The 26,092-nt window shown below is 41.9% G+C and overlaps 1 protein-coding gene across 7 annotated transcripts in view; it reads left to right on the top strand.

Moving 5' to 3' along the window:
- The first annotated feature begins 876 nt into the window (after positions 1-876).
- LOC121530868 (fibroblast growth factor receptor 1-A) overlaps positions 877-26,092 on the top strand; it is a 43,949-nt gene continuing 18,733 nt past the window's right edge. For 6 of the 7 annotated variants that reach the window (XM_041836175.2, XM_041836171.2, XM_041836174.2 and 3 more), the window contains exons 1-2: positions 877-1,515; positions 11,051-11,231. In XM_041836175.2, the coding sequence (XP_041692109.1) occupies positions 11,078-11,231 (154 nt within the window). In that variant the 5' untranslated portion in view covers positions 877-1,515; positions 11,051-11,077. The remainder of the gene's footprint in view (positions 1,516-11,050; positions 11,232-26,092) is intronic. The other variant, XM_041836170.1, reaches the window with a different exon arrangement.

Genomic DNA, 26,092 nt, shown 5'->3' with positions numbered 1-26,092 from the left:
CGCGGAGGTGGTATAAAGTAAACTGCATTCTAATGTCGATTTTGCTTATGGAAAACCGTATCAAGTTAAGGGTTTTACGAATGCTCCGTTTTTTGGTCTCTAGCCCTGCGGCGAGTGGACATTTGAAATGGTCGTTATGGAACTCCCTCCTGTGCTTCTGTCATTGGGAGAAAAAAGTTCACAATGAAACTGACATTAACTGTGGAGAATGATACATTTGCATCTGTTGGCCATCAACTTGCCTGTTCTTTTTTTATGCCATTGTAGGCTAATGTAGCCTACAATTTGATACAATAAATATGTTGAAATTATGATATCGCTGGAGTCATTGCAAATCAATTTGTGCCACTTGTGTAGCCTACCTGGAGCTGGCAAATGGATTTAATAAATAGCCTATAACTTCAGTTTATTGTTGTTGTAGCCATGTGTTATTATGCGATTATTAATGGCCATGTTTAGTTAGTTAATTAATTGGATGTTATGAATTGTGATTATGGTCACAGCTCTATCGCAAATATATCATTCTCCATATTTAATATCAGTTTCATTGTGGATTTTTCCCTGAAATGAGATGTAGGCCTATCAGGGGCTATAGGCTACCTGCATCTAGCTCAGCAAACCATGGCAAAGTAGCCTATGTCTATTGAAATGACAAGTCAGTCTCACAAATAGGCCATTTTTAATAGTCTTAACAAATAGTCTAAACATCTGGCACATAATAACCCCGGGTGAGAGACCTCAATGGCGCTGGCCATGCTAAAATGGGTTTTTGGCCACTAGAGTCCTCTGTCTATCTCTATGGGTAGGCTACAGCGGTGTTGCGGGTGGGATGGCAGGGGGAGCCAGATTTATTCAATCCGAGTGATGCGAATAGGCATTTGCTATGCTATGCGATGCTGGGGGGGAGGCTTCCACGAGTCCGGAATCTCGTTGTCTATGCAGTCATTTGACCGGGGGTGGTGAGGAGCAGCCTGAGTTGAGAGAAGTTAGGAAGGCATGAGTGCACAGTAAAAGCATAGTAAAGGAATATTTGAGCGTTGTTTTGGAGTCGGTTTGACTTTTTGTTAGTGAGCAAATGGATTTATGAAAAACGACGAACGGATCTTCTATCGCTTCTAAAATCTCTTAGAACTGGAGTGGGGGTGATTTGTGACAAAGGTACAACTACACTTAATCATATTTTATTGTAGCCTATGTAGGCCTATGCTAAATGTTTTCCTCTTTCTACGTTTTCACCTATAGCTACTGAAATTTAGAGATCTGGGATTGGGGCACGCTTTTCTCCGGAGCAATCATTCTTTTGATGCCTTACGCATTTTATTTTATTTTGGGCAAGTAGGGTAAACGTTGGAAAGGGCAAATATATTTTTTAAGTTTCCTCTTAATACTGGAGCATCTTTACGGGCTAAAGTTAACGACGTTGGATATTCAAGCTTTTGTAAAGTTTTAACATCAAAACTCGCACTCTGAGTACGACATATTTCTACGCTGGCTGTTTCGTCGCCCCTCAATAAGGTAGGTTTTTCAAGGTGGGAATTGGGATCATTACTTAGGCTACATGTTCGGCACAGAGCGTGCGAACATGTAGTTACTTTTAGGGAGGCATGACTTAGATCAGTATCAGGTATCCACATTTTGACAGATACACATAGGTCTCAGCAAGGACATTTTGTTTGTGTTTTTTTAAAGTCTGGTTTCGAAACAAACCCTGACACTAATGATGTGACTAGAGCTTTTCTTTTCCCCTTTTTCACAGATTTTAGATAATTATTTTGTTTCCCCCCTGTGAAGTCGGTTGACAATTAATTAACATCTTGTGATAGTTTTGTATTTTAATTTAATTTGTATTTCATGTGCTTAATTGGTTGGGAAGAGTATATGGAGTAGTGGGGGGAAATGTATTGTTGGATTCTATTGTGACTTTCCTGCTTGATCTCTTCAATTAGCACACCCATAAGCTTACATTAGGATTCAAAATACCCTAGGTCAGTGTGACATGCAAAATGTAAATACATTTGGCATAGGGATTTTGCATATGTTTGCATTTTAAATCAAGAAATGTTAGGGCGTGGTGGCTATGCAATGTTTTTACTTGGTCTTCTTTATAATGTTTCTTTTGATAATTGTTTGTCATTCCCAACCTTTACCAGAGATATTCTGTAGCTTCTTCCTCCCTCACCTGTGCCCTCAGATTCAGTATCTTTGGGTAGTTTTTAGGGAATGATGCTTCAGTACTCGAGAGGTGTTCTGTTAAACAAGAAAACTAAACGGGTTTTGGAGAATGAGCTTAGTCAAAAATGATATGGAGTAGCAAGAATGCACATGTCGAATGTACACAACAAAAGTGTTTAGTGTGAAACAAACGTTTACATTTAAGTCATTTAGCATATGCTCTTATCCAGAGCCACTTACAAACATGCGCTCAAATGCATATTGATTGAATGATGCTTTCTTGCTGTGCAACACTTCTTAGAGGTTTCAGTTACAGGTTTTGATTTCAGTCCCTCGGTTGTCAACCCCAGGTAGTAAGCATACTTACCGGGAGAATAGCATATACAATGCAAACAGGTGACAGTGCTGCTTGCCGATTAATCCTTACTTGTGACTCTTCTTGAAAACAACTGACTGAGATCTACCATCTCTTCCTGTGTGAATTAAGGTAAAGGATAATGTCCATGACACTCCCTCTGGGTATAATCCTTGTAGCTTTTGGTGTGAGGAAAGTAGATTTCCCCATCACTTTCTTTAGTACACACCTCAATGAACCTCACTATATTAAATCATGTGTCCATCCCTAAAGCTCTAAAATGTTACTTCCAAGTTGGTTTGAAATGAGAGTGAGTGGTCCTCTGTAGCTCAGCTGGTAGAGCACGGCGCTTGTAACGCCAGGGTAGTGGGTTCGATCCCCGGGACCACCCATACACAAAAATGTATGCCCGCAAGTCGCTTTGGATAAAAGTGTCTGCTAAATGGCATATTATTATTAGGATGAATGATTGAGCTAATCGGCATTCCCTTAAGGAGTTCACCAAGAAAACAGTTGTTCTGTTGAGCTGTAGGAAAGGAAGATAGGAATTTTCCTGCCCTCTTAATTTACGGGGCTGCTGGGTTGGCACATAATTATTGTTGCTTGCTGTTGATGTGGAAAGTTGTGGCATTAAATAACTTATCAAGAAGTTCTCGAATGCAGGTTATGTATAACTTACACTGAGTATACAAAACATTAAGAACTCTTTCCAAGACATAGACTGACCATGTGAATCCAGGTGAAAGCTATGATCCCTTATTGATGTCACTTGTTAAATCCACTTCAATCAGTGTAGATGAAGGGGAGGAGACAGGTTAAATAAGGATTTTTAAGCCTGGAGACAATTGAGACGTGTTATGTATGTGTCACTCAGAGGCTGAAGACAAAATATTTAAGTGCCTTTGAACGGGGTATAGTAGTAGTTGCCAGGTGCACCAGTTTGTGTCAAGAACTGCAACGCTGCTGGGTTTTTCACACTCAACCGTTTCCTGTGTGTATCAAGAATGGTCCACCACCCAAAGGACATCCAGCCAACTTGACACAACTGTGGGAAGCATTGGAGTCAACATGGGCCAGCATCTCTTTCAAACGCTTTCGACACCCTGTAGAGTGCATGCCCCATCTAAAATAAAATATCCCAATGCCCCAGGGCAGTGATTGGGGGCATTGCTCTGTGTAAGGTGCCGTCTATCAGATTGGATGTTAAACGGGTGTCCTGACTCTGTGTGGTAACTAAAGATCCTATGGCACTTATTGTAAGAGTAGGGTTGTTAAACCCAGTTTCCTGGCTAAATTCCCAATCTGGCCCTCATACCACCATGGCCACCTAATTATCCCCAGCTTCCATTTGGCTCATTCATCCCCCCTCCTCTCCCCTGTAACTACTCCTCAGGTCGTTGCTGTAAATGAGAATGTGTTCTCAGTCAACTTACCTGGTAAAATAAGGGTATAAAAGTAATCGGCAAGGACTAGGGAGTGATTTAGGATAAAAATAAACGGAATAGAGCTAAGCACAAGCAAAATCCTAGAGGAAAACTTGGTTCTGTTTGCTTTCCAACAGACACTGGGAGACAAATTCACCTTTCAGCAGGACAATAACCTAAAACACAAGGCTAAATCTACACTGGTGTTATTTACCAATGAGGACATTGAATGTTCCTGAGTGGCCTAGTTAGTTTGACTTAAATCGATTTGAAGATCTATAGAAAGACTTGAAAATGGCGGTCTAGCATTGATCGACAACCAACTTGACAGAGCTTAAAGAATTTTCTAAATAATAATGTGCAACTATTTTACAATCCAAGTGTGCAAAGCTCTTAGAGATTGACCCAGAAAGACAGCTGTAAGCGATGCCAAAGATGATTCTAACATGTATTGACTCAGGGATGTGAATACATGTAAATTAGATATTTCGTCTGCTAAATGGCATATTATTATAATTATTATATTATTATATTTCTGTATTACATTTTCAATAAATTCTAACAACATGTTTTCACTTTGTCAATATGTGGTATTGTGTGCAGATGGGTGATATTTTTATTTATTTATTCCATTTTGAATTCAGGCTGTAACAAGATAGTGTGGAATTAGTTAAGGGGTATGAATACTTTCTGAAGGCACTCATTCATGCTACACACACATCACAATGCATTATTGCAACCACGTCAAAGGAATTCCTCTCCTCCCTCTGCAACTTTGGTGTCCACCTACAGTCCCATTTCAAGGTTGATCAAGAAACTGGTTCATAGAAACTGGCACATTATTTCACAGCGACCCCAGTTTTGGTAAAGCGTTTGAATCCACCCTGAGGTTTTGCTATAAAAGACCCTCAAATTTAAGGGATTACTTAAGGTCAGATTTGCCATTCTTGATGGCAATTTCCCTTGTCACAACTACGTTCACTGTTATGCCATGATCAGAGGGAACTCTCTTATCCATCCCATTCGGGTAAGAGGATAAAGGTTTGAGGTTGATTAATCTATAACACGATATATGTTGTATATCTCCTTACGTGTTCCTGTAACTGAATGGAGCTGGAGGGAATAGCAGTCTTTTTACGGGCTCCTGACCAATTGTGCTATTTTGTGGGGGGTTTTGCGCTGATCTTACCTTTTTATGTACATAATGTTTCCGCCATTGTTTCCTATGACCGAAAAGAGCTTCTGGACATCAACAGAGATCACTAACCTCGATTTGGATGAAGATTTCTACTTAAATGTGTCGGAAGCGAAGGACAAACTGCTCATCCAGGACTAGGCCCAAATCCCTGACAAAAAAAAGTAAAAAATTAACGCCATTATAGAGTCCGGCGTGCGGGATACCTGACGAGACTACGTCGGCGAGTGGATAAACCGCCTCTAGCCTCCGTTCCATTGACGAACGTGCAGTCACTGGTGAATAAACTGGACGAGCGCCGTTTGAGACTATCCTATCAACGTGATCTGAAGAACTGTAATATCCTGTGTTTTTCAGAGTCGTGGCTGAACATGGAAAATATATACACAGCTGTTTTTCTATACATCAGCAGGACAGAACGTCAGCTTCAGGTAAACTCGGGGGGTGGGGGGGGGTGTCTTTTTGTTAACAGCTGGTGCTCGATCTCTAATATTAAGGATGTTATGAGGTTCTGCTCGAATCAAGAGAATACCTCTTGATAAGCTGTAGACCATACTATTTACTTGGTGGTCTATTTACCACCACAAACCAATGCTGGCACTAAGACCGCCCTCAACAAGCTGTATAGGGCCATAAGCAAACAAGAAAATGCTCACCCAGAGGCGGCGCTCCTAGTGGCCGGTAATTTTAATGCAGGAAAACTGAAATCCGTTTTACCTAATTTCTACCAGCATGTCACCTGTGCAGCTAGAGGCGAAAAACTGTAGATCACCTTTACTCCACGCATAGCGATGCACACAAAGCTCTCCCTCCATTTGTTAAATCTGACCATAACTCTATCCTCCTGATTCCTGCTTACAAGCAAAAACTCAAACCGGAAGTACCAATGACGAGCTCAATACGGAAGTGGTCTGATGAAGCGGATGCTAAGCTACAGGACTGTTTCGCTAGCACAGAATATGGAATATGTTCTGGGATTCATCCGATAGTATTGAGGAGTTTACCACATATTAGCCACCGGCTTCATTCAGTACAGGACCAAGATCAAATCCTACTACACCGGCTCTGACGGCCCCAGGTGGCGAGGGTAGGCAACAACACCTCCGCCACGCTAACCATCAACAAGGGGGCCCCTCAGGGATGCATGCTTAGTCCCCTGCTGTACTCCCTGTTCACCCACGACTACATGGCCGTGCATGTCTCCAATGCCATCATTAACTTTGCCGACGGCATGACGGTGGTAGGCCTGATCACCGACGACGATGAGACGGCCTACCGGAAGGAGGTCAGAGACCTGGCAGAAGTGGTGCCAGAACAACAACCTCTTCCTCAATGTCAGCAAGACAAAGGAGCTGATCGTGGACTACAGAAAACGGAGGGCCGAGCACACCCCCATTCACATCGACAGTGCTGTAGTGGAGCGGGTCGAGAGCTTCAAGTTCCTCTGTGTCCACATCACTAAGGACCTATCATGGTCCAAACACAGTCATGAAGAGGGCGAGACTATGCCTCTTCCCCCTCAGGAGGCTGAAAAGATTTGTCATGGGCCCTCAGATCCTCAAAGTTCTACAGCTGCACCATTGAGAGCATCTTGACTGGCTGCATCACCACTTGGAATGGCAACTGCTTGGCGCTCCCTGCCATCCAGGACCTCTATACCAGGCGGTGTCAGAGGAAGGCCCTAAAACTGTTCAGACTCCAGCCACCCAATTCATGGGCTGTTCTGTCTGCTACCGCATGGCAAGTGGTACCAGAGTGCTTAGTCTGGGGACCGAAAGGCTCCTGAACAGCTTTTACCCCCAAGCCATTAGACTGCTGAACAGTTAATCAAATGGTTACCCTGACTATTTGCATTGACCCCCTCTTTTTGCATTGACTCTTTTGAACTGGCTCTATGCACACTCTCCTGACTCTACCCACACACTCACACATATTAAACCAACACACACACGCTCACACACACATACGCTCAAACACACAACACACACATGCATATTGACGCCAAACACACTCTCACATACATGTAGACACACTTTCACACTCTTCACATACGCTGCTGCTACTCTGTCTATCCTGATTGCGTAGTCACTTTTACCCCTACCTAAATGTACATATTACTTAAATTGCATCGTACCCCTGCACATTGACTCAGTACCGGTACTCCTTGTATATAGCCCTGTTATTGTTATTTTATTGTGTAAATATTTCCTTTTTTTGAACTCTGCATTGTTGGGCAAGGGCTCGTAAGTATGCATTTCACAGTAAAGTTGATACCTGTTGTATTCGGCGCATGTGACAAACACATTTGATTTGATCTTCTATTTTTATTATGTGGGTAAGACCAAACGTGAACTTAAGATACGTTTTGTAGCATAAGAGCTCCATTTGCAACCACGATGAAAAATCACCTGTTGCCAGGCATTTCAATAGCCATAATCATGAACTAAGTGCCTTGCGTTGTGTGGGCATTGAATTGGTGAAGAATACGTGGCGTAGGGGAGGAGATTGGGATAAATTACTTCTCCAAAGAGAGACATATTGGATAGACCACTTGGGCAATCTTGCCCCAGCAGGTCTCAATGAGTAATATTCATTTTCTTGTTATTTTGTAGAAGGCTATAAATATGTAGACCGAATATACCCTCCTATAGGCTATGACATCATAATGTACTGTATCTTTATTGTGTGTTTATGTGTATATATATTTTCATGTTTCCCCCACAGCTCCCTCTGCTGGGATCTCTTGATTGGCCTAATACTGACATTGTGAATCTATAATTATGCCCACCTGTGTGTGGCCTGTATTGTTGTCATAACATTGCCTCCTATGCATGCTGAAGAAGGGCTCATACCCAAAACATTTGTGCGGCAATACAAATATGTTCAGTTAAGTTTATTCACCGGAGTGCTGTCCTATTGTTATTTTTTTGTTCTTTATGTACATAGGACTAATAAAACTTGAAAACTTGAACCTCCATGGAGAGAAGCTTGGTGCCTCAGCACAGTAGACTGGCTCTGGGAGTGGAGAAATGAGTGAAGTTGGACTACAGAAGGAATTTTATGCATGCATGGATGGATACAGTGAACAGTAATTACGGGGCCATGCTTGGGCTAATACCATGTCTCTGCATGTTTGGGAGGGAAGGAAAATAAATGCACCGTAACTTTTCGTTATCAATGTGAAGGCAGAGCATTCTGATTTGTTAATAACTTCACATTTAAATTCTCAGATGTCTGTGTCTCTCTATAAAAATGTTGTTTTTGCTAAACTCACCACTCTTCTGTGAACTTCATTGCTCATTGATCCACCAGCTCATCTCTGTCTCAACTAGTGTGGCTCAGTGTGATTGTAAATTAGGTAGAGGCTATTTGGGCTATGTGACACGATGAGCAGTGACCCCACAGCTATTGTTTGGAAGAAAATGTTTTTGTGTACTTGGATGAATGTCTACTTACTTTTAGTGTAATTGTATTGAAGCAGCCTTAGGGTCCCATTTCAAGGACACATAAAAACAATGTTAGTGTCAACTGTCAGAGACTACATCTTTTGTACCTATTTATTTCCAAACCCTCTTTGTGCACAACATCCATGAGATGAGGAGGATATTTTTACATCAGTCAAGCTTTGCTGCAGACTCACAATGCATAATATGGCAGTGACTCAGTCGCTGTCATTCTCCTTAGTTGTAGGAAATGCTGAGAATAAATTAACTGAATGTCTTGTTCCTATTTTGTGTGCTTTTCTCAAAACGTCTTGTCATGTCCCGGAAAAGACTAGTGGACCACAAGATAGGCCTGAACACTGTTTATTCTTGTCAATGATCCCTTTTATGTGAACTTAAAAATAACCATCAAAGGTGATAGGTTTTTCTGATTATGTAATATTCAGAAAACATTCACTCACCATTAGTGTGTGTCTTGTGCGGTATGTTTTTAGCATAGGCCTACAGTAAAAACACAGGTTGCACTTGACAAACTTGGAAGTGGGCGTTGCATCATATTTCACTCCCCGAAGACACCATTTGTTCCCTCATCATGAAACGTTGTCTAAATGGTTGTGTAGTGGTCGCGCTCGGGGAACGTGGTTGGCTGTGTGGACTTCCGTCTGGCAGCTGAAGTGAATTCTTGGAGCCTGACCAGGCACTGACTCACTGCTTACGGGCCTGTGATGACCAAGCTCCTTTATCCCCCAAGACCCTCTGATCCAACTCAGCTGCTGGAACACTGAGCCATTCTTGGAAAGTGAAATTGAATTTCTTTAGATGACAGTACAGCGAAAATGTTTAAGTGGAGAACACTCATGAAGAACATCAGAATTGACCGAACATTATTCCTCTGTAGAGTCATGGGGATGACCTGACCTCCACTGGATGTTTCCCATTTCTTTTTTTTCTGATTGCTTGGATCTGTAGAATCTGGATCACACCAACCTGCTTTTACATAAGTGAACTATGTAGACTATGTTGTTACCACATGCACTGACTCATCCTATATCTCCTCACTTTTATTGCTGATTTCATTCCAGAGATTATTACTATTTCCATATTTGTCTTTTAATGCTTGATACTTTGGACAAAATGTAAATTCATTGTGTATAGCCTACTTCATGAATGTTTTCATGCAACAATTAGGCTAGTTCTCAGAAGCCTGCACCCTACAACAAGCATTTGTTTCACACCACTTGACAGGCATGAGAACAAATGGGGGTTGGGGTTGGGGCCAAAACCAACTGTTAGGTGATATATCTGTAAGTGTGGAAATTATGTCTTGGCGGCCTCTCTACAGGGGTGTCACATAACAACCCTGAGTTTTGGGGTCCTTTAACAAATTCCTCAAGGGGGATTATGGGAGTGTGGGGCAAGTGTTAATCTCTCTGGCCAGATGCTGCAGGGTGATGGGGCGAGCAGATGTGCATGTGAGGGTCACCCACAGCAGTGTGCCTTCTTACAACACGTCCTCAGCTTCAGTATGCCATCACAGCCATGGGGAGCAATACTCTCAATGCTCTTGGGATTACCCCCCCCATCCATGACATGAGCTCTGCCTGCCCAGTTATCGGTTGTCTTTCATGAATCCCTATAGGAATTTACCTTTTTGTTTCCTCTCTTCATTCTTCTTAATTGTATCCTCCTTGTTGTATTTTGGCAAGAAAGATGACTTTGTAACAATCATTGTTGCCTTTTTTTAGAACACGCTTATTTAAAGTTACTGGTTGTGAAGAAAGGTGTTTTTTTTTAGATTATGTTGCATAGAAATACTTTTTGTTACAATGTGAGTTAACAACCTTTTTCCTCTGTGTAATTAGACTAGCTTTATGAGTTTGGCAGTGAAACATTTGAATCTCGCCTCCTAGGTTTTGTCTGTAGTAATACTATTACATACATACCATGATAATATATCATGCCTCTTTTTTGTTTCTTTTGTTCTAACTTCTTTAGAACTACGTAATACAATTTCACTTGTTTGTTTTGTAATACCTGAACAATCTGATGCATGCTTTGTTTGTATTTTCTTATTACACTGGGAGTATCTGCACTTGCAAAAAATGCAAATCACCCAGCTCATTGAAATTCAAAATCATACTGTCCAAAAATAGATGTTTTATCAACCCACAATTTAAACTCTGCTAATTCAATTTAAACTTGTTAATTCTCAATTTTGCAGTGTTAGTCTTTACATGAATAATGAGTTTGTTTGGCATGAAATGCAATAGATCCCTTGTGAGAAATCCATCTGAGTGTTTCAGTTTCAGCACAGCTCAGCATCTACTCTTCCTCAGCATTCTAACTCTCAAAGCTCAGCTCTCGTTTTATGCAAGGCTCTCAACAAAGGCTCATAACTTTGCATTTGTGTTTGGCATGCCTCATTTGTGAGCACAGTTTCACCTTGTTTTTGTTCCTCCAGGTTGGCACTGTGAATGGCTCAGTGCTGATGCCCCAGAGGTCCAGATGGCATTCCATTCACAGAGCAATCAACAGCTGTAGCGCCCCCCACAGGATGTTGGCGGTGCGGAGTACGCTGGTGGTTCTGGCCTTGCTTGCCCACATTTTACCAGCCCAGGCCCGGCCTGCAATCCCCGATGAAGGTAAGGCTCCTGCCTGGCCTCTTTAAAAAAATAAATAATATATATATATATATATATATATATATATATATATGCCGCCAGTCCATCACCTAAATGTATGTCTTCTTGTGTGTCACATTTCTCTTGATCATGTTTTCTAGTCAAAATGAACCACAATATATTTTACTGGCTCTTATCCCAGACCTTTTTGAAATCGGTCATATGCTGTTCTTTTTTATTATTAATTTACATCAGTAGATGGATTTAGAGATGAGATGTAGTTACCAACATAAACAATGGTCCAGATTTTTTATTTTATTTGACAATCACTCCATTTTACCTGTAATGCTTTTATTCCTCTGGTCTCTGTAGCTGTGCAATAATCTGGAGACTTTTCCAGTGTTTGAAGTTTTTCTCTTTGTAGTCTGTGTAGCCCCCTCCCATTTCCCTGTATTTTATGTAATGTAATGAGCCTAACTGGATCTAACTTGACATGGCTGCATTTGTAACCCTAGAGACATTTCCCTGTATGCTCTCAGTATCTACTCTTCTATATTCTTGTAAAGCTCAGATAGCTAACTTTTAGGTTGCCTTTTCGTAGGCTACCTATTTGTTGCACAAGCTCAGCTGAAAAAAAGGGAAAAGAGTCACTGAAATAGAATCCTGAAAAATGTTTATTTTGGCTGGATTCCAATACTGTAATGGCTGCCTGGACTTGTGGGTGGAATGTTTTGGATGTTTACACTCAGGAATCGGAAGTAGAGTGCTGCAAATGGAATATAATAAAGCCCAGCATTATAATTAGAGTAATTATGAAAGAGGGTCTTTTTTGGGCAGTAAGCCTTAAAATAAAACTAGGCAGAGCTGTGTTTATCCCAACACTGAGACAGGGAGGGAGCAAATGGCTCCCATCTGTAGCCTCAGGCCCAGGCAACTACACTACATAGCTAGCAGTTCCTGCTCCTATCCTCTCCTCCTCCTTTGTAATGAAAATGTATTTTTTTGTCACAGAGGGAAGAGTTAACTGCCAGAGAAACTATAAATGATGAAGTAGAGAAATACCCATGAGTCCACTTGGAGCCCTTTCTAAACCAAAGAGATATGGTTTCTAAGAAAACAGTGTATTTTCTTACAGCTAGAATGAGAGAGATTGGAGGATATACACTACTGTTCAAAAGTTAGGGTCACTTATACATTTCTTTGTTTGCGAAAAAAAACAACATGTGTCCGTTAAAATAACATCAAATTGATCAGAAATACAGTGTAGACATTGTTAATGTTGTAAATGGCTATTGTAGCTGGAAACGGCTGATTTTTAATGGAATATCTATGTATGCGTACAGAGGCCCATTATCAGCAACCATCAGTCCTGTGTTCCAATGGCACGTTGTGTTTGCTAATCCAAGTTTATCATTTGAAAAGGCTAATTGATTATTAGAAAACCCTTTTGCAATTATGTTAGCATAGCTGAAAACTGTTGTGCTGATTAAAGAAGCAATAAAACTGGTGCCCACAGGTCCTCAACTGGCAGCTTCATTAAATAGTACCCGCAAAACACCAGTCTCAACGTCAACCGTGAAGAGGCAACTCCGGGATCTCAGACTGGCCAATAAAAAGAAAAGATTAAGATGGGCAGTCTGAGATATGGCTTTTTCTTTGCAACTCTGCCTAGAAGGTCAGCATCCCGGAGTTGCCTCTTCACTGTTGACGTTGAGACTGGTGTTTTGCGGGTACTATTTAATGAAGCTGCCAATTGAGGATCTGTGAGGCACCTGTCTCTCCTACTAGACACTCTGTATTTGTCCTCTTGCTCAGTTGTGCACTGGGGCCTCCCACTCCTCTTTCTATTCTGGTTAGAGACAGTTTGCGCTGTTCTATGAAGGGAGTAGTACACAGCGTTGTACGAGATCTTCAGTTTCTTGGCAATTTCTTGCATGGAATAGCCTTCATTTCTCAGAACAAGAATAGACTGACGAGTTTCAGAAGAAAGTTATTTGTTTCTGGCCATTTTGAGCCTGTAATTGAACCCACAATTGCTGATGCTCCAGATACTCAACTAGTCTCAAGAAGGCCAGTTTTATTGCTTCTTTAATTAGCACAACAGTTTTCAGCTGTGCTAACATAATTGCAAAAGGATTTTCTAATGATCAATTAGCCTTTTCAAATGATAAACTTGGATTAGCAAACACAACGTGCCATTGGAACACAGGACTGATGGTTGCTGATAATGGGCCTCTGTACGCATACGTAGATATTCCATAAAAAATCTGCCGTTTCCAGCTACAATAGCCATTTACAACATTAACAATGTCTACACTGTATTTCTGATCAATTTGATGTTATTTTAATGGACAAAAAATTGCTTTTCTTTCGAAAACAAGGAAGTTTATAAGTGAACCCAAACTTTTGAAAGGTAGTGTATGTTGACCGATCGGCTCGATTCGGTCTTAGGTAGCAAAAATTTGAAATTGTGTTTTTTACATTGGATAAAAGTAGAGACTCAGAGCTAGAAAATTGTATATCATACACTAACTACAGTTGAGGAACAATGGGAAAGTAATTCTGCTTTGAAAGTTGATAAACTTGTAACCCCACTTTTGAGAAAATGGCCCTTGAATGTTTTGGTACCCGTACTGGAGAGCTCTTCTTTGTTTACACCCATTCAGCATCGTTCACACCCTCTTAAGCCTTAGCCCCAGCCATCCCTTTTATGGAATGCCTTTTGGGTCTTTGCATGTCAAAAAAGATACACTGCCAAATAACGCTATTTGACGTGTCAAATAACACTATTATCCACGTCAAATAAGCTTGTTGACCAATCAGCACCTGAATATGACTGTACGTCACATACAAATGTAACACGTTCATTAATGTTTTATGTAGTTATTAAACATAGTGTAATCTATCACTCGTATTTCATATGTTACAGCGATTCACAGATACATATGCTATGATGCTGGTAAAGTTTTGTCTCGCGCACCTGCCTCTGCCACACTTGAGCCCAGACACACTTCCCAAAGCTCTGGGACAGTGTTGGTCATAAAAAAAGCTGGCTAGCTGATGGATGCAAACAATGTTCTTCCCCAAAAACATAGCAAAACGACAATCTGTTTCAGTAGCTATAGTTAGCCAGCTATCTAGCTAGGTGTCATAATCTAAAATACCCCTAATTTATAAGACAGTTCTTATTTGATTAATGATAGTCAGACCACCTATGTGGACCTAGACACAATAAGGATTAGCCACAACAGTGGAATTTGCGGTTCGCCTTCAAAATAAATTGAAAGTGATCCAAATGAATACAAATAGTGTCAGAATGGAATTGTTCATGCTAAACGAGGTTGGAATGTTGTTATATAAATTCAACTAAAGACAATCATTTGTTAATTTGACAAAAATCTGTTTAAATCACACTGTGGATGTATGAGACTTTAGAATTGCATTGGGGGCATACTTATTTCACTGTACAGCCTTACCTATGGATTGTGGATCAATGACATGGGGTATCAGTCTACTCAGTGACACCCACAGAACATTAGCGTCATAGCTCTTATTACGGGACTCTGAAACCACTGTGAAATGAGCCACGTTTATTGTACCAGTCAACCTACTATGTGTATTGAACACTATTCCAGAGGAAAAACAATACAACCTGGATGTTTTGGAGTCTGATAACTCTGAGGAGGACTTTGGGGAAAGAAGCACTTGGGTACTGAGTAGACTGATACCCCACTTCATTGATCCCAAATCCTTAAGTAAGGCTGTACAGTGCAATATGAATGTCAATACGCACAATAGGCTGACTGGGGAGGTGATTTCCCACAGCCAAAGTCCTGCAATAAGAGCTACGATGCTAATATTTGCATAAACTCTTCACAGTTGTGTTCTGTGGGTGTCACTGAGTAGACTGATACCCCATTTCATTGTTCCACATTCCAACACTCCAACCTTGTTTAACATTATCTAGTCTAAATGTGGAATGATTCCACCAATAGTAATTTCAATGGGGGACTTTTATTTTGAAGGTGAGCCGCAAATTCCACTATTGTGCCTAATCCTTATTGTGGCTACCTTCACAACACATAACCTGGTCCGGTCAAGCATCAATGAATTAAATGAATTAATAATTATGAAGCTAGTTGGCTGCTTATAACGTTAGCTATGGGCAACAAGGTTAAGTAGCTGGCTAGCTAGGTATTTTCATGAACTGAAGTTCGATTTCCATAGGAGAACAACAAGTGGCTACCTAACTAATACTTACTCACATGGATTCCTAAATCATTGTTAAGAATATTGAAAATGACTGCAGTTTCTCCTGGTCATTGTTTTCAGGCTGCTTGCATTGGTGGGTACCACGCTAAAGCTAGCTAGTTACCCCAGAAGTTTCTAATAACATCTGTATCAAAGATATTTGCAAACATTTTTGACCCTGCTCTTACTTAAAATGCTCACACAGACGTTTTCCCATTCGGTCGAACAAATAATGCCTTATTACCGACGCGGTATTGTAAACACATCGTGGCGGATGCTTGTTTGCAGACTTTCTTTTTCGTACAGCTTCGACAGTGCTACTGATTGTAGTGCTGGCGCATGGCTTGCACGTGCAAATTCAGCATACACAACATTCTATAATAGAATTGCGTTATTTGACGTGTCAAATTAAAAGCTTATTTGACGCGTCAAATAGTGTTATTTTACTTGTATATTTTTTGACACGCAAAGACCCAAATGGCGTTCCATACCCTTTTAATGATTCCCATGCATGACATCAGCAGCCTGGTGGTCCAAACTAGCATAACTGGTGTATTTTAACACCAATAAACCCATCCTTTTAAAAATGAATTTAGTATATGTCAATATAGCAAACCAGGCAACTAAAAGCAACTTTCTAAACAATGTTTTGGTTAGTTTCTAGTGTGTTAGCTAGCTAGCTAACGTTAGCTGGCTAGCCAGTTCAAATAATGACCACAACATATAGCTGACAACGTCTTAACTTTAGCTAATTTGTATTCATTATTACAGGAAAATAAACTCACAACAAGATCATTATTTACAAGTTAATGGCAAGCTAATTACAGAAAATAGCTTACGGTTGTGAGTGTGACGAACTAAAAGCAGGGCATTCTACCGGAGAATTTTAGAACTTGGACACTGTTTCGTTGGCCTAATGTTATATCCTAATTTGACTTTGGTGCAGGTCATGTTGTTCTTCACATTACCGTCTCTGGTAAACACACACTATATGAAATAAAATCAAAGTTTCACATGCACAGGATACAGAAGCTGTAAACGGTACAGTGAAATGGTACCTTGCATAGCGGAGTCTTTTGTTTAGACATGTAGCTAGCTAGCTAAACAATGAACCATAATCCCAACTCATAACGTTACTACCCTGCATGAATCAAATGCCTCTGCTGTGAAGTAGTGATGCGCGACATACGCCTAGTTTCCTGAAACAAGTCATATATTGCCAGTAGGGTTGGGTGGGGAGCATGATGCATTGTCTCTCTCTACACAGTTTTCATCACCAAATGGTCAGGTACGATCTAGGGCCCCCTCTGCTTTTCTGCCAGTCCCCCTCTCCTGACACTCTGCTTGTGAATGCATCACTTTCCATGTGCTCCCCGCTTCAGCTGTCCACAAACCATCATGGCAGAAGCATTTGGTCACATTCTTTTTGCACATGAGTGGGAAACAAAATAGCTTATTATGTGGAAATTGTCATGTTTTTACGCATGTCTCTTATTTTTATTTTTTTGCGCACTCACTATCTTCAGTGTTGTAAACATGTGGAGGCTTGAGTATTTGTTTGTGGCTTGTTTCTCTGTGAGAAGGATTGGGTTTAAAGGCCCTACCCAGAAGCATTTATTGTTTCCAAGTGGAATCCTTTGACTGTGAGATCTGCTTCCTGTCCTGAGGCCCGGGGCGCTGTCAGTCAAAGCAGAAAAGACTGACATTTAGAGGGCTCAAAACCTGGAGCTGCCTTGGCCGCCCTAAGGTGGACTCTCCTCAGTTTAGAGGCAGTATACAGAGAGCGGGGTTAGAGGCACTATACAGTGTATTCAGAAAGTATTCAGACCCCTTGACCTTTTCCACATTTTGTTACGTTACAGCCTTATTCTAAAATAGATTACATTGTTTTTTCCCTCATCAATCTACACACAATACCCCATAATGACAAAGCAAAAACATTTTATTTATATTTGTTGTCTATTTTTATTCAAATAAAACATTTTTTTTTGACATTTTTCCAAATATTATGTTTTTTAAACCCCGGAAATATCACATTTATATAAGTATTCAGACCCTTTACTCAGTACTTTGTTGAAGCACCTTTGGCAGCGGTTACAGCCTCGAGTCTTCTTGAGTATGACGCTACAAGCTTGGCACACCTGTATTTGGGGAGTTTCTCCCATTCTTCTCTGGAGATCCTCTCAAGCTCTGTCAGGTTGGATGGGGAATGTCGCTGCACAGCTATTTTCAGGTCTCTCCAGAGATGTTTGATCGGGTTCAAGTCCGAGCTCTGACTGGGCCATTCAAGGACATTCAGAGACTTGTCCCAAAGCCACTCCTGCGTTGTCTTGGCTGTGTGCTTAGGGTCTTTGTCCTGTTGGAAGGTTAACCTTCGCCCCAGTCTGAGGTCCTGAGTGCTCTGGAGCAGGTTTTCATCAAGGGTCTCTCTGTACTTTGCTCCGTTCATCTTTCCCTCGATCCTGACTAGTCTCCCAGTCCCTGCCGCTGAAAAACATCCCCACAGCATGATGCTGCCACCCCCATGCTTCACCGTAGAGATGGTGCCAGGTTTCCTCCAGACATGACGCTTGGTATTCAGGCCAAAGAGTTCAATCTTGGTTTCATCAGACCAGAAATTGTTGTTTCTCATGGTCTGAGTCCTTTAGGTGCCTTTTGGCAAACTCCAAGTGGGCTGTCATGTGCCTTTTACTGAGGAGTGGCTTCCGCCTGGCCACTCTACCATAAAGGCCTGATTTGTGGAGTGCTGCAGAGATGGTTGTCCTTCTGGAAGGTTCTCCCATCTCCATAGAGGAACTCTGGAGCTCTGTCAGAGTGACCATCGGGTTCTTGGTCACCTTTCTGACCAAGGCCCTTCTCCCCCGATTGCTCAGTTTGGCCGGGCGGCCAAAGGAAGAGTCTTGGTGGTTCCAAACGTCTTCCATTTAAGAATGATGGAGGCCACTGTGTTCTTGGGAACCTTCAATGCTGCAGAATGTTTTTGGTACCCTTCCCCAGACGTGTGCCTCGACACAATCCTGTCTCGGAGCTCTACGGACAATTCCTTCAACCTCATGGCTTGGTTTCCTTTCTGACAATTGTGGGACCTTATATAGACAGATGTGTGCCTTTCCAAATCATGTCCAATCAATTGAATTTACCACAGGTGGACTCCAATCCAGTTGTAGAAACATCTCAAGGATGATCAATGGAAACAGGATGCACCTGAGCTCAATTTCGAGTCTCATAGCAAAGGGTCTGAATACTTATGTAAGTAAGGTATTTCTGTTTTTTAGTTTTAATACATTTGCAAGAATGTCTAAAAACCTGTGTTCTCATTGTCATTATGGGGTATTGTGTGTAGATTGATGAGAGAAAAAATGTATTTAATCAATTTTAGAATAAGGCTGTAATGTAACAAAGTGGAAAAAGTCAAGGGTCTGAATACTTTCCGAATGCACTGTGCATGGAGAGGGGTTAGAGACACTATACATGGAGAGGGGTTAGAGGCACTATACAAATCAAATGTATTGGTCACATACACATGGTTAGCAGATGTTATTGCGAGTGTAGCGTAATGTTTGTGCTTCTAGTTCCGACAGTGCAGTAATATCTAGCAAGTAATATCTAACAGTTCCACAACAAATATCTAATACACACAAATCTAAGGAATGGAATAAGAATATATGGATGAGCAATGTCATTGTCAGAGCGGCATATGCAATAGATAGTATAGAATAAAGTATATACATATGAGACAAGTACATTTGACATTTTAGTCATTTAGCAGACGCTTTTATCCAGAGCGACTTACAGTTAGTGAGTGCATACATTTTCATACTGGCCCCCCGTGGGAATCAAACCCACAACCCTGGCGTTGCAAGCGCCATGCTCTACCAACTGAGCTACACTGGATCACAAGTAATGCAAGATATGTAAACATTATTAAAGTGGCATTATTAAAGTGACTAGTGTTCCATTTATTAAAGTGGCCAGCGATTTTCAAGTCTGTATTTAGGCAGCAGCGCCTCTGTGCTAGTGATGGCTGTTTAACAATCTGATGGCCTTAAGATAGAAGCTGTTTTTCAGTCTCTTGGTCCCAGCTTTGATGCACCTGTACTGACCTCACCTTCTGGATGATAGCGGGGTGAACAGGCAGTGGCTCGGGTGGTAGTTGTCCTTGATTATCTTTTTGGCCTTACTGTGACATTGGGTGCTGTAGGTGTCCTGGAGGGCAGGTAGTTTGCCCCCGGTGATGTGTTGTGCAGACTGCACCACCCTCTGGAGAGCCCTGCGGTTGTGGGCGGTGCAGTTGCCATACCAGGCAGTGATATAGCCCGACAGGATGCTCTCAATTGTGCATCTGTAAAAGTTTGTGAGGGTTTTAGGTGACAGGCCAAATTTCTTCAGCCTCCTGAGTTTGAAGAGACGCTGTTGCGCCTTCTTCACCGCACTGTCTGTGTGGGTGGACCATTTCAGTTTGTCAGTGATATGTACGCCGAGGAACTTACAACTTTCCACCTTCTCCACTGCTGTCCCGTCGATGTGGAAAAGGGGGGGGTACTCCTCCTGCTGTTTCCTGAAGTCCACGAATGGAGAGGGGTTAGGGGCACTACAGTGCCTTGCAGTATTCATACCCCTTGACTTATTCCACAACCTGAATTCAAAATGAATACAATTATACATTTTTTCTCACCCGTCTACACACAATACCCCATAATGACAGTGAAAACATGTTTTTAGAATTTTTTACTCATTTATTGAAAATGAAATGCAGAAATATTTCATTTACATAACTATTCACACCCCTGAGTCAATACATGTTAGAATCAACTCTGGCAGTGATTACAGCTGTGAGTCTTACTAGGTAAGTCTCTAAGAGCTTTGCATACCTGGATTACACAATATTAGCATATTATTATTTTGAAAATTCTTCAAGCTCTGTCAAGTTGGTTGTTGATCATTGCTAGACAGCATTTTCAAGTCTTGCCATAGATTTTCAAGTTGATTTCAGTCAAAACGGTAACTAGGCCCCCCCAATGACAAGCATATCCATAACATGATGCAGCCACCACCATGCTTGAAAATATGAAGAGTGGTACTCCGTGATGCGTTCTGTTGAATTTGCCCCAAATACACTACATGGCCTAAAGTATGTGGACACCCCTTCAAATTAGTGGATTTGGCTATTTCAGCCAAACCCGTTGCTGACAGGTGTATAAAATCGAGCACACAGCCATGCAATCTCCATAGACAAACATTGGCAGTAGAATGGCCCGTACTGAAGAGCTCAGTGACTTTCAATGTGGCAGCGTCATAGGATGCCACCTTTCCAACAAGTCAGTTTGTCACATCTCTGCCCTGCTAGAGCTGCCCCGGTCAACTGTAAGTGCTGTTATTGTGAAGCGGAAATGTCTAGGAGCAACAACGGCTCAGCCGTGAAGTGGTAGGCCACACAAGCTCACAGAACAGGACCGCTAAGTGCTGAATTGTGTAGCGTGTAAAAATCGTCTGTCCTCGTTTGCAACATTCACTTCCGAGTTCCACTTCCAACGTCAGCACATGAACAGTTCGTCGGGAGCTTCATGAAATGGGTTTCCATGGCCGAGCAGCTGCACACAAACCTAAGATCACCATACGCCATGCCAAGAGTTGGCTGGAGTGGAGTAAATGCGTTCTCTGGAGTGATTAATCACGCTTCACCATCTGGCAGTCCGACGGACGAATCTTGGTTTGGTAGATGCCAGGAGAACGCTACCTGTCCGACTGTATAGTGCCAACTGTAAAGTTTGGTGGAGGAGGAATAATGGTCTGGGGCTGTTTTTCATGGTTTGGGCTATGCCCCTTTAGTTTTGTGAAGGGAAACCTTAATGCTACAGCATACAATGACATTCTAGACGATTCTGTGCTTCCAAGTTTGTGGCAACAGTTTGGGGAAGGCCCTTTCCTGTTTCAGCATAACAATGCCCCCATGCACAAATCGAGGTCCAACAGAAATGGTTTGTCGAAATCGGTGTGGAAGAACTTGACTGGCCTGCACAGAGCCCTGACATCAACCCCATCGAATACCTTTGGGATTAATTGGAACGCTGACTGTGAGCCAGGCCTAATCGCCCAACATCAGTGCCCGACCTCACTAATGCTCTTGTGGCTGAATGGAAGCAAGTCCCCGCAACAATGTTCCAACATCTAGTGGAAAGCCTTCCCAGAAGAGTGGAGGCTGTTATAGCAGCAAAGGGGGGGACCAACTCCATATTAATGCCCATGATTTTGGAATGAGATGTTTGACAAGCAGGTGTCCACATACCTTTGGCCTTTGGCCACTCTCCTGAGTGGCGCAGTGGTCTAAGGCGCCGCATCGCAGTGCTAACTGTGCCACTAGAGATCCTGGTTCGAATCCAGGCTCTGTCGCAGCCGGCCGCGACCGGGAGACTCATGGGCGGCGCACAATTGGCCCAGCGTCGTCCAGGGTAGGGGAGGGAATGGCCGGCAGGGATGTAGCTCAGTTGATAGAGCATGGCGTTTGCAACGCCAGGGTTGTGGGTTCGATTCCCACGGGGGGCCAGTATAAAAAAATAAAATAAATATGTATTCACTAACTTTAAGTCGCTCTGGATAAGAGCGTCTGCTAAATGACTAAAATGTAAATGTAAATGTAGTGTATAACACTTTGTATTCAGGAGATAAAGTTCATTTCCAATTTTTTGCAGTTTTACTTTAGTGACTTTTTGCAAACAGGATGCATGTTTTGCAATATTTTTTATTCTGTACAGGCTTCTTTCTTTTCACTCTGTCATTTAGGTTAGTATTGTGGAGGAACTACAATGTTGTTGATCCATCCTCAGTTTTCTCTTATCACAGCCATTAAACTTTTAAAGTCACCATTGGCCTCATGGTAAAATCCCTGAGCGGTTTCCTTCCTCTCCGGCAACTGAGTTAGGGTGAAGCCTATATCCTTTTTAGCGACTAGGTGTATTGATAGACCATCCAAAGTGTAATTAAAACCTTCAGCACGCTCAAAGGGATATTCAATGTCTGCTTTTGTTATTTTGACCCATCTACCAATAGGTGCCCTTCTTTGCGAGACATTGGAAAACCTCCCTGGTCTTTGTGGTTGAGTCTTTGTTTGAAATTCACTGCTCGACTGAGGGACCTTACAGATAATTGTATGTGTGGGGTACAGAGATGAGGTAGTCATTAAAAATCATGTTAAACACTATTATTGCACACAGTGATTCCATGTAACTTATTATGCGAGTTGATAATAAATTTTTTACTCCAGAACTTATTTATGCTTGCCATAAAACGGGTTGAATAATTATTGACTCAAGACATTTCAGCTTTTCATTTTAAATTAATTTGTAAAAATGTCTAAAAACATAATTCCACTTTGACATTATGGGGTATTGTGTGTAGGCCAAAATCTAAATTAGTTCCTTTTTAGATTCAGGCTGTAACACAACAAAATGTGGAAAAAGTAAATGGGTGTGAATACTTTCTGAAGTCACTGTATACAGAGAGAGGGTTTAAAGGCACTATACAGAGAGACGGGGGTTAGAGGCACTATACTTGCTGAACATCAGGGATGTTATGAAGCTAATGAAGTAGACATGAGGGGTCCAGATGGAAATGTTGGCCATTGAAAAACTTTCAGCAAAGGTTATCCCATTAATGTAAACTTTTGGGTTTTCTAATAGACCCTGTGTTGTTCTATCACTTCCTGCTATTCCTGTCTGTTGTCATGATCAACCCTTCACTCACTCTGTGTCAAATCAGTGGGGGTAGACTGGCCACAGAGAGAGAGGTCATTCTGCTCACGCCATCTCCCTGCTGTAACTGGTCTCTGTGCTGCACTCAACCATCACTCCGGCAGGAAATCCCAACAGTCATTCACATGGCATATTGCTTCCTATCTGGAAGCCAGCACAGGTTCTATAGACTGGTGCCAATGTGTTCAGTGTTTGGAGTCAGTCCTGCGCTCATAGACTCATGCACTTTTTTTTGTTCAAACCCTGTCTTGCATTCTTACTTCTCGGTCAAAATCCCTTTCATGATTTTGTGTAATTATGTTGATTTTCAGGAATGTCAATCAATTTTTCCAAATAGTTGGAAGAAAGCATGCTAGCAGGAATATTCCAGCTGGGGTGCTTTCTGAAAATATGGTCTCTAATCCAATCATTGAAGCAGAAGGATTAACTGAGCCACAGTTTCCTAATGGCTAGCTGTCTGTTCACCTTTATATTTTGAGCTACACACAGATACCGCTTAATGAATGGAAATAATGATGGAATGACTGTTTGTAAAAATTATAATTTAAAACATGTTATTTTAGGCCACACTGTGACTCACAGTATTAGTTAAGATGACTCTTGCTTTCTAAATACATAAACTAGACAGAGGCCTCAATTAGACATTGACTCAATGTCCTTACAGCATGTGCGCTTCCCACTTGATTCTCCCATTTGGAAGAAAGAAAAAATAAGGTTATTATGTATGCAAGGTATGTCTGCTCCTCAATAGTGATGGCAATGCTGTACTTGGTTGCTGTTCCCAGTTGTAATCATAAGACTGGGTTGACTTTGCTCCACAACAGTGACGAGTACATTTGTACAGCTTTCATGGGATTTTTATGGGGCGTCTGCAGCTAGATTAATAACTAATGTTGACATAGCCTTATCAGGTTTAGGACGAGGAGGGAAAAAACACAAGCAAGATCATGGCCCCACACAGAGCATGTTGGAGCCCTTAACGTTTTAGCCCAAGTCTCAATTGGATAGTTCTGGGCTTCCAGTCCCCCCCTTCCCTTTGGTTTTGTTTTTGAGGAGAAAGTTGATCCTACCCCCTGGCCCCTTTTCCTGCTGGGATTAAGGGCCTGTCAGACATATGTGATCCAGGAAATACCTTTACTAGGCCCAACTGGGGGTCACCATGGCAACTGGCACTAGAACCTGCCACTGCAGGCCCTAACTCGCTCTCTCCCCCCTCACTCTCTTGTGCACACGCTCTTTCTCTCTCCCCCTTTATTGTTGAGAGGCCTTTGTTGAGATGGAGGGAGGGATTACTGTGATCAGGTTTGCTAACGTTGTCCTGAGGGTATGGTATATGGGTGTGCTCCCTGTGTTGGAGGAAGAGCCTAGTATATGTTACATGTAGCAGTGTACTGTATGTTCAGTCTTCACTTCATTATCAATTCACCATGAATCTGTCTTCTTTGGACCCAGGAAGAGAGTAGATTCATCAACACTGTAACTTTTCTTAACATCAACCTGTAGGTTATCTCTTCATAACTAAGCGATCTTTAGATTATGTCTAGAAGCATTTGCGATTCCATGTTCTTGTAATCATAATAGTTGGAATGTATGGATTTTAATCCATCAAGGATCTAGGAGGATCTAGGTACGTGAGATGCACAGATAGTTGTGACAGAGGAGTAATGAGAATGGCAAAGGATGCAGAAAATGTATTTGGACCACAGTGTTTGTGCCAGACATTACTATCTGGAAACAGCAAAGATGGCTTTTTCACTGTATAGCCCAGTCCGCAGCCTGTAGCTAAGATTCAGACCACATTGTCCTCTAATGCTTTTCCAGTGTCTGCTCAACACATGTCCCCATAAAGAGCAAGACTCCCAGACAAGTTTAGCTTGTGACGCTGTGTGCTTTTGTAACCAGACAGACAACACCGTTGTGATTGACAATGTGTCAACGTAATTGGGTTAGCCCCTCCCCCTGGTCGACTATGTAGTCGTAGAGAACAGGGGGCTCAGGTGTCTAGCTCAGTGACGCCGTCCCCCTCCCCATTCCTCAAATCTAATTCCACCTTCCTCTCCCGAGGAGCTCCTTGCCAGCCTCACAATTGGCCCTTGACTAATTCGGAGTGCGATTTAATTTAAGGGAGAGGATAGGCAGGAATTGGGTGAAGAAGGTAAGAGGCTGTAGCTCAATTTTCAGCTCTGCAAACGCAAACAAGAGCTTAGATTCAATAAGCTGCCCGTGAATGTGGACGATGGTACTTTCAGGGACATTGAGGAAAGAGCTGCTCCCTTTGTCATTCCTTTCTCATGTAGTTGGGCACAATATTTAGACAGATGGTTGCATCACAGTATAAGAGCTTTTCGGACATTTACCCAATGTCAGACATGTTGCAGATTTTAGGTTGAGCTATATGCGCTTTTGATTTATGCACTTTTTTCCTCAAGACTGGTTGTTGTGGATACTATATTCTGTCTCCTGCTGTATACTATTACATACATTTTGATATGCATCTCCCAGAATCATATGGACAATTGAGTCTGTCTGTGGTTTTCTAAGTTGCCCAGTGATTAAAGCTGTTGTGTTAGTTGGAGCTTGCCTGCATTTTTGCATGTATACTATTGTACTGGAAGGTACTCAGCCCTCAAAATCTAATTTTATTTGTCACATGCTTTGTATGTGTAGGACCAACAACCGGTGTAGACTAACTGTGACACTCTGGCTCCATGGACTTTGATATTTGAGCCAGGGTTGTTCACTTTCATTTGTTTGGGTGTATTTCATTTGGTGGTGTTGGGGATGGGTGAGTTTCATTTTGTTTGTGTCTATGGTGATTGGTCTATGACTCCCAATCGGAGGTAACGAGTGTCAGCTGTCGGCTCGTTATCTCTGATTGGGAGC

This window comes from Coregonus clupeaformis, chromosome 18, assembly GCF_020615455.1.
Source record: "Coregonus clupeaformis isolate EN_2021a chromosome 18, ASM2061545v1, whole genome shotgun sequence".
NCBI classification, from domain to species: Eukaryota; Metazoa; Chordata; class Actinopteri; order Salmoniformes; family Salmonidae; genus Coregonus; species Coregonus clupeaformis.
Note: the sequence above shows the minus strand (reverse complement) of the source record. Positions and strands in the feature narration are given on the sequence as shown.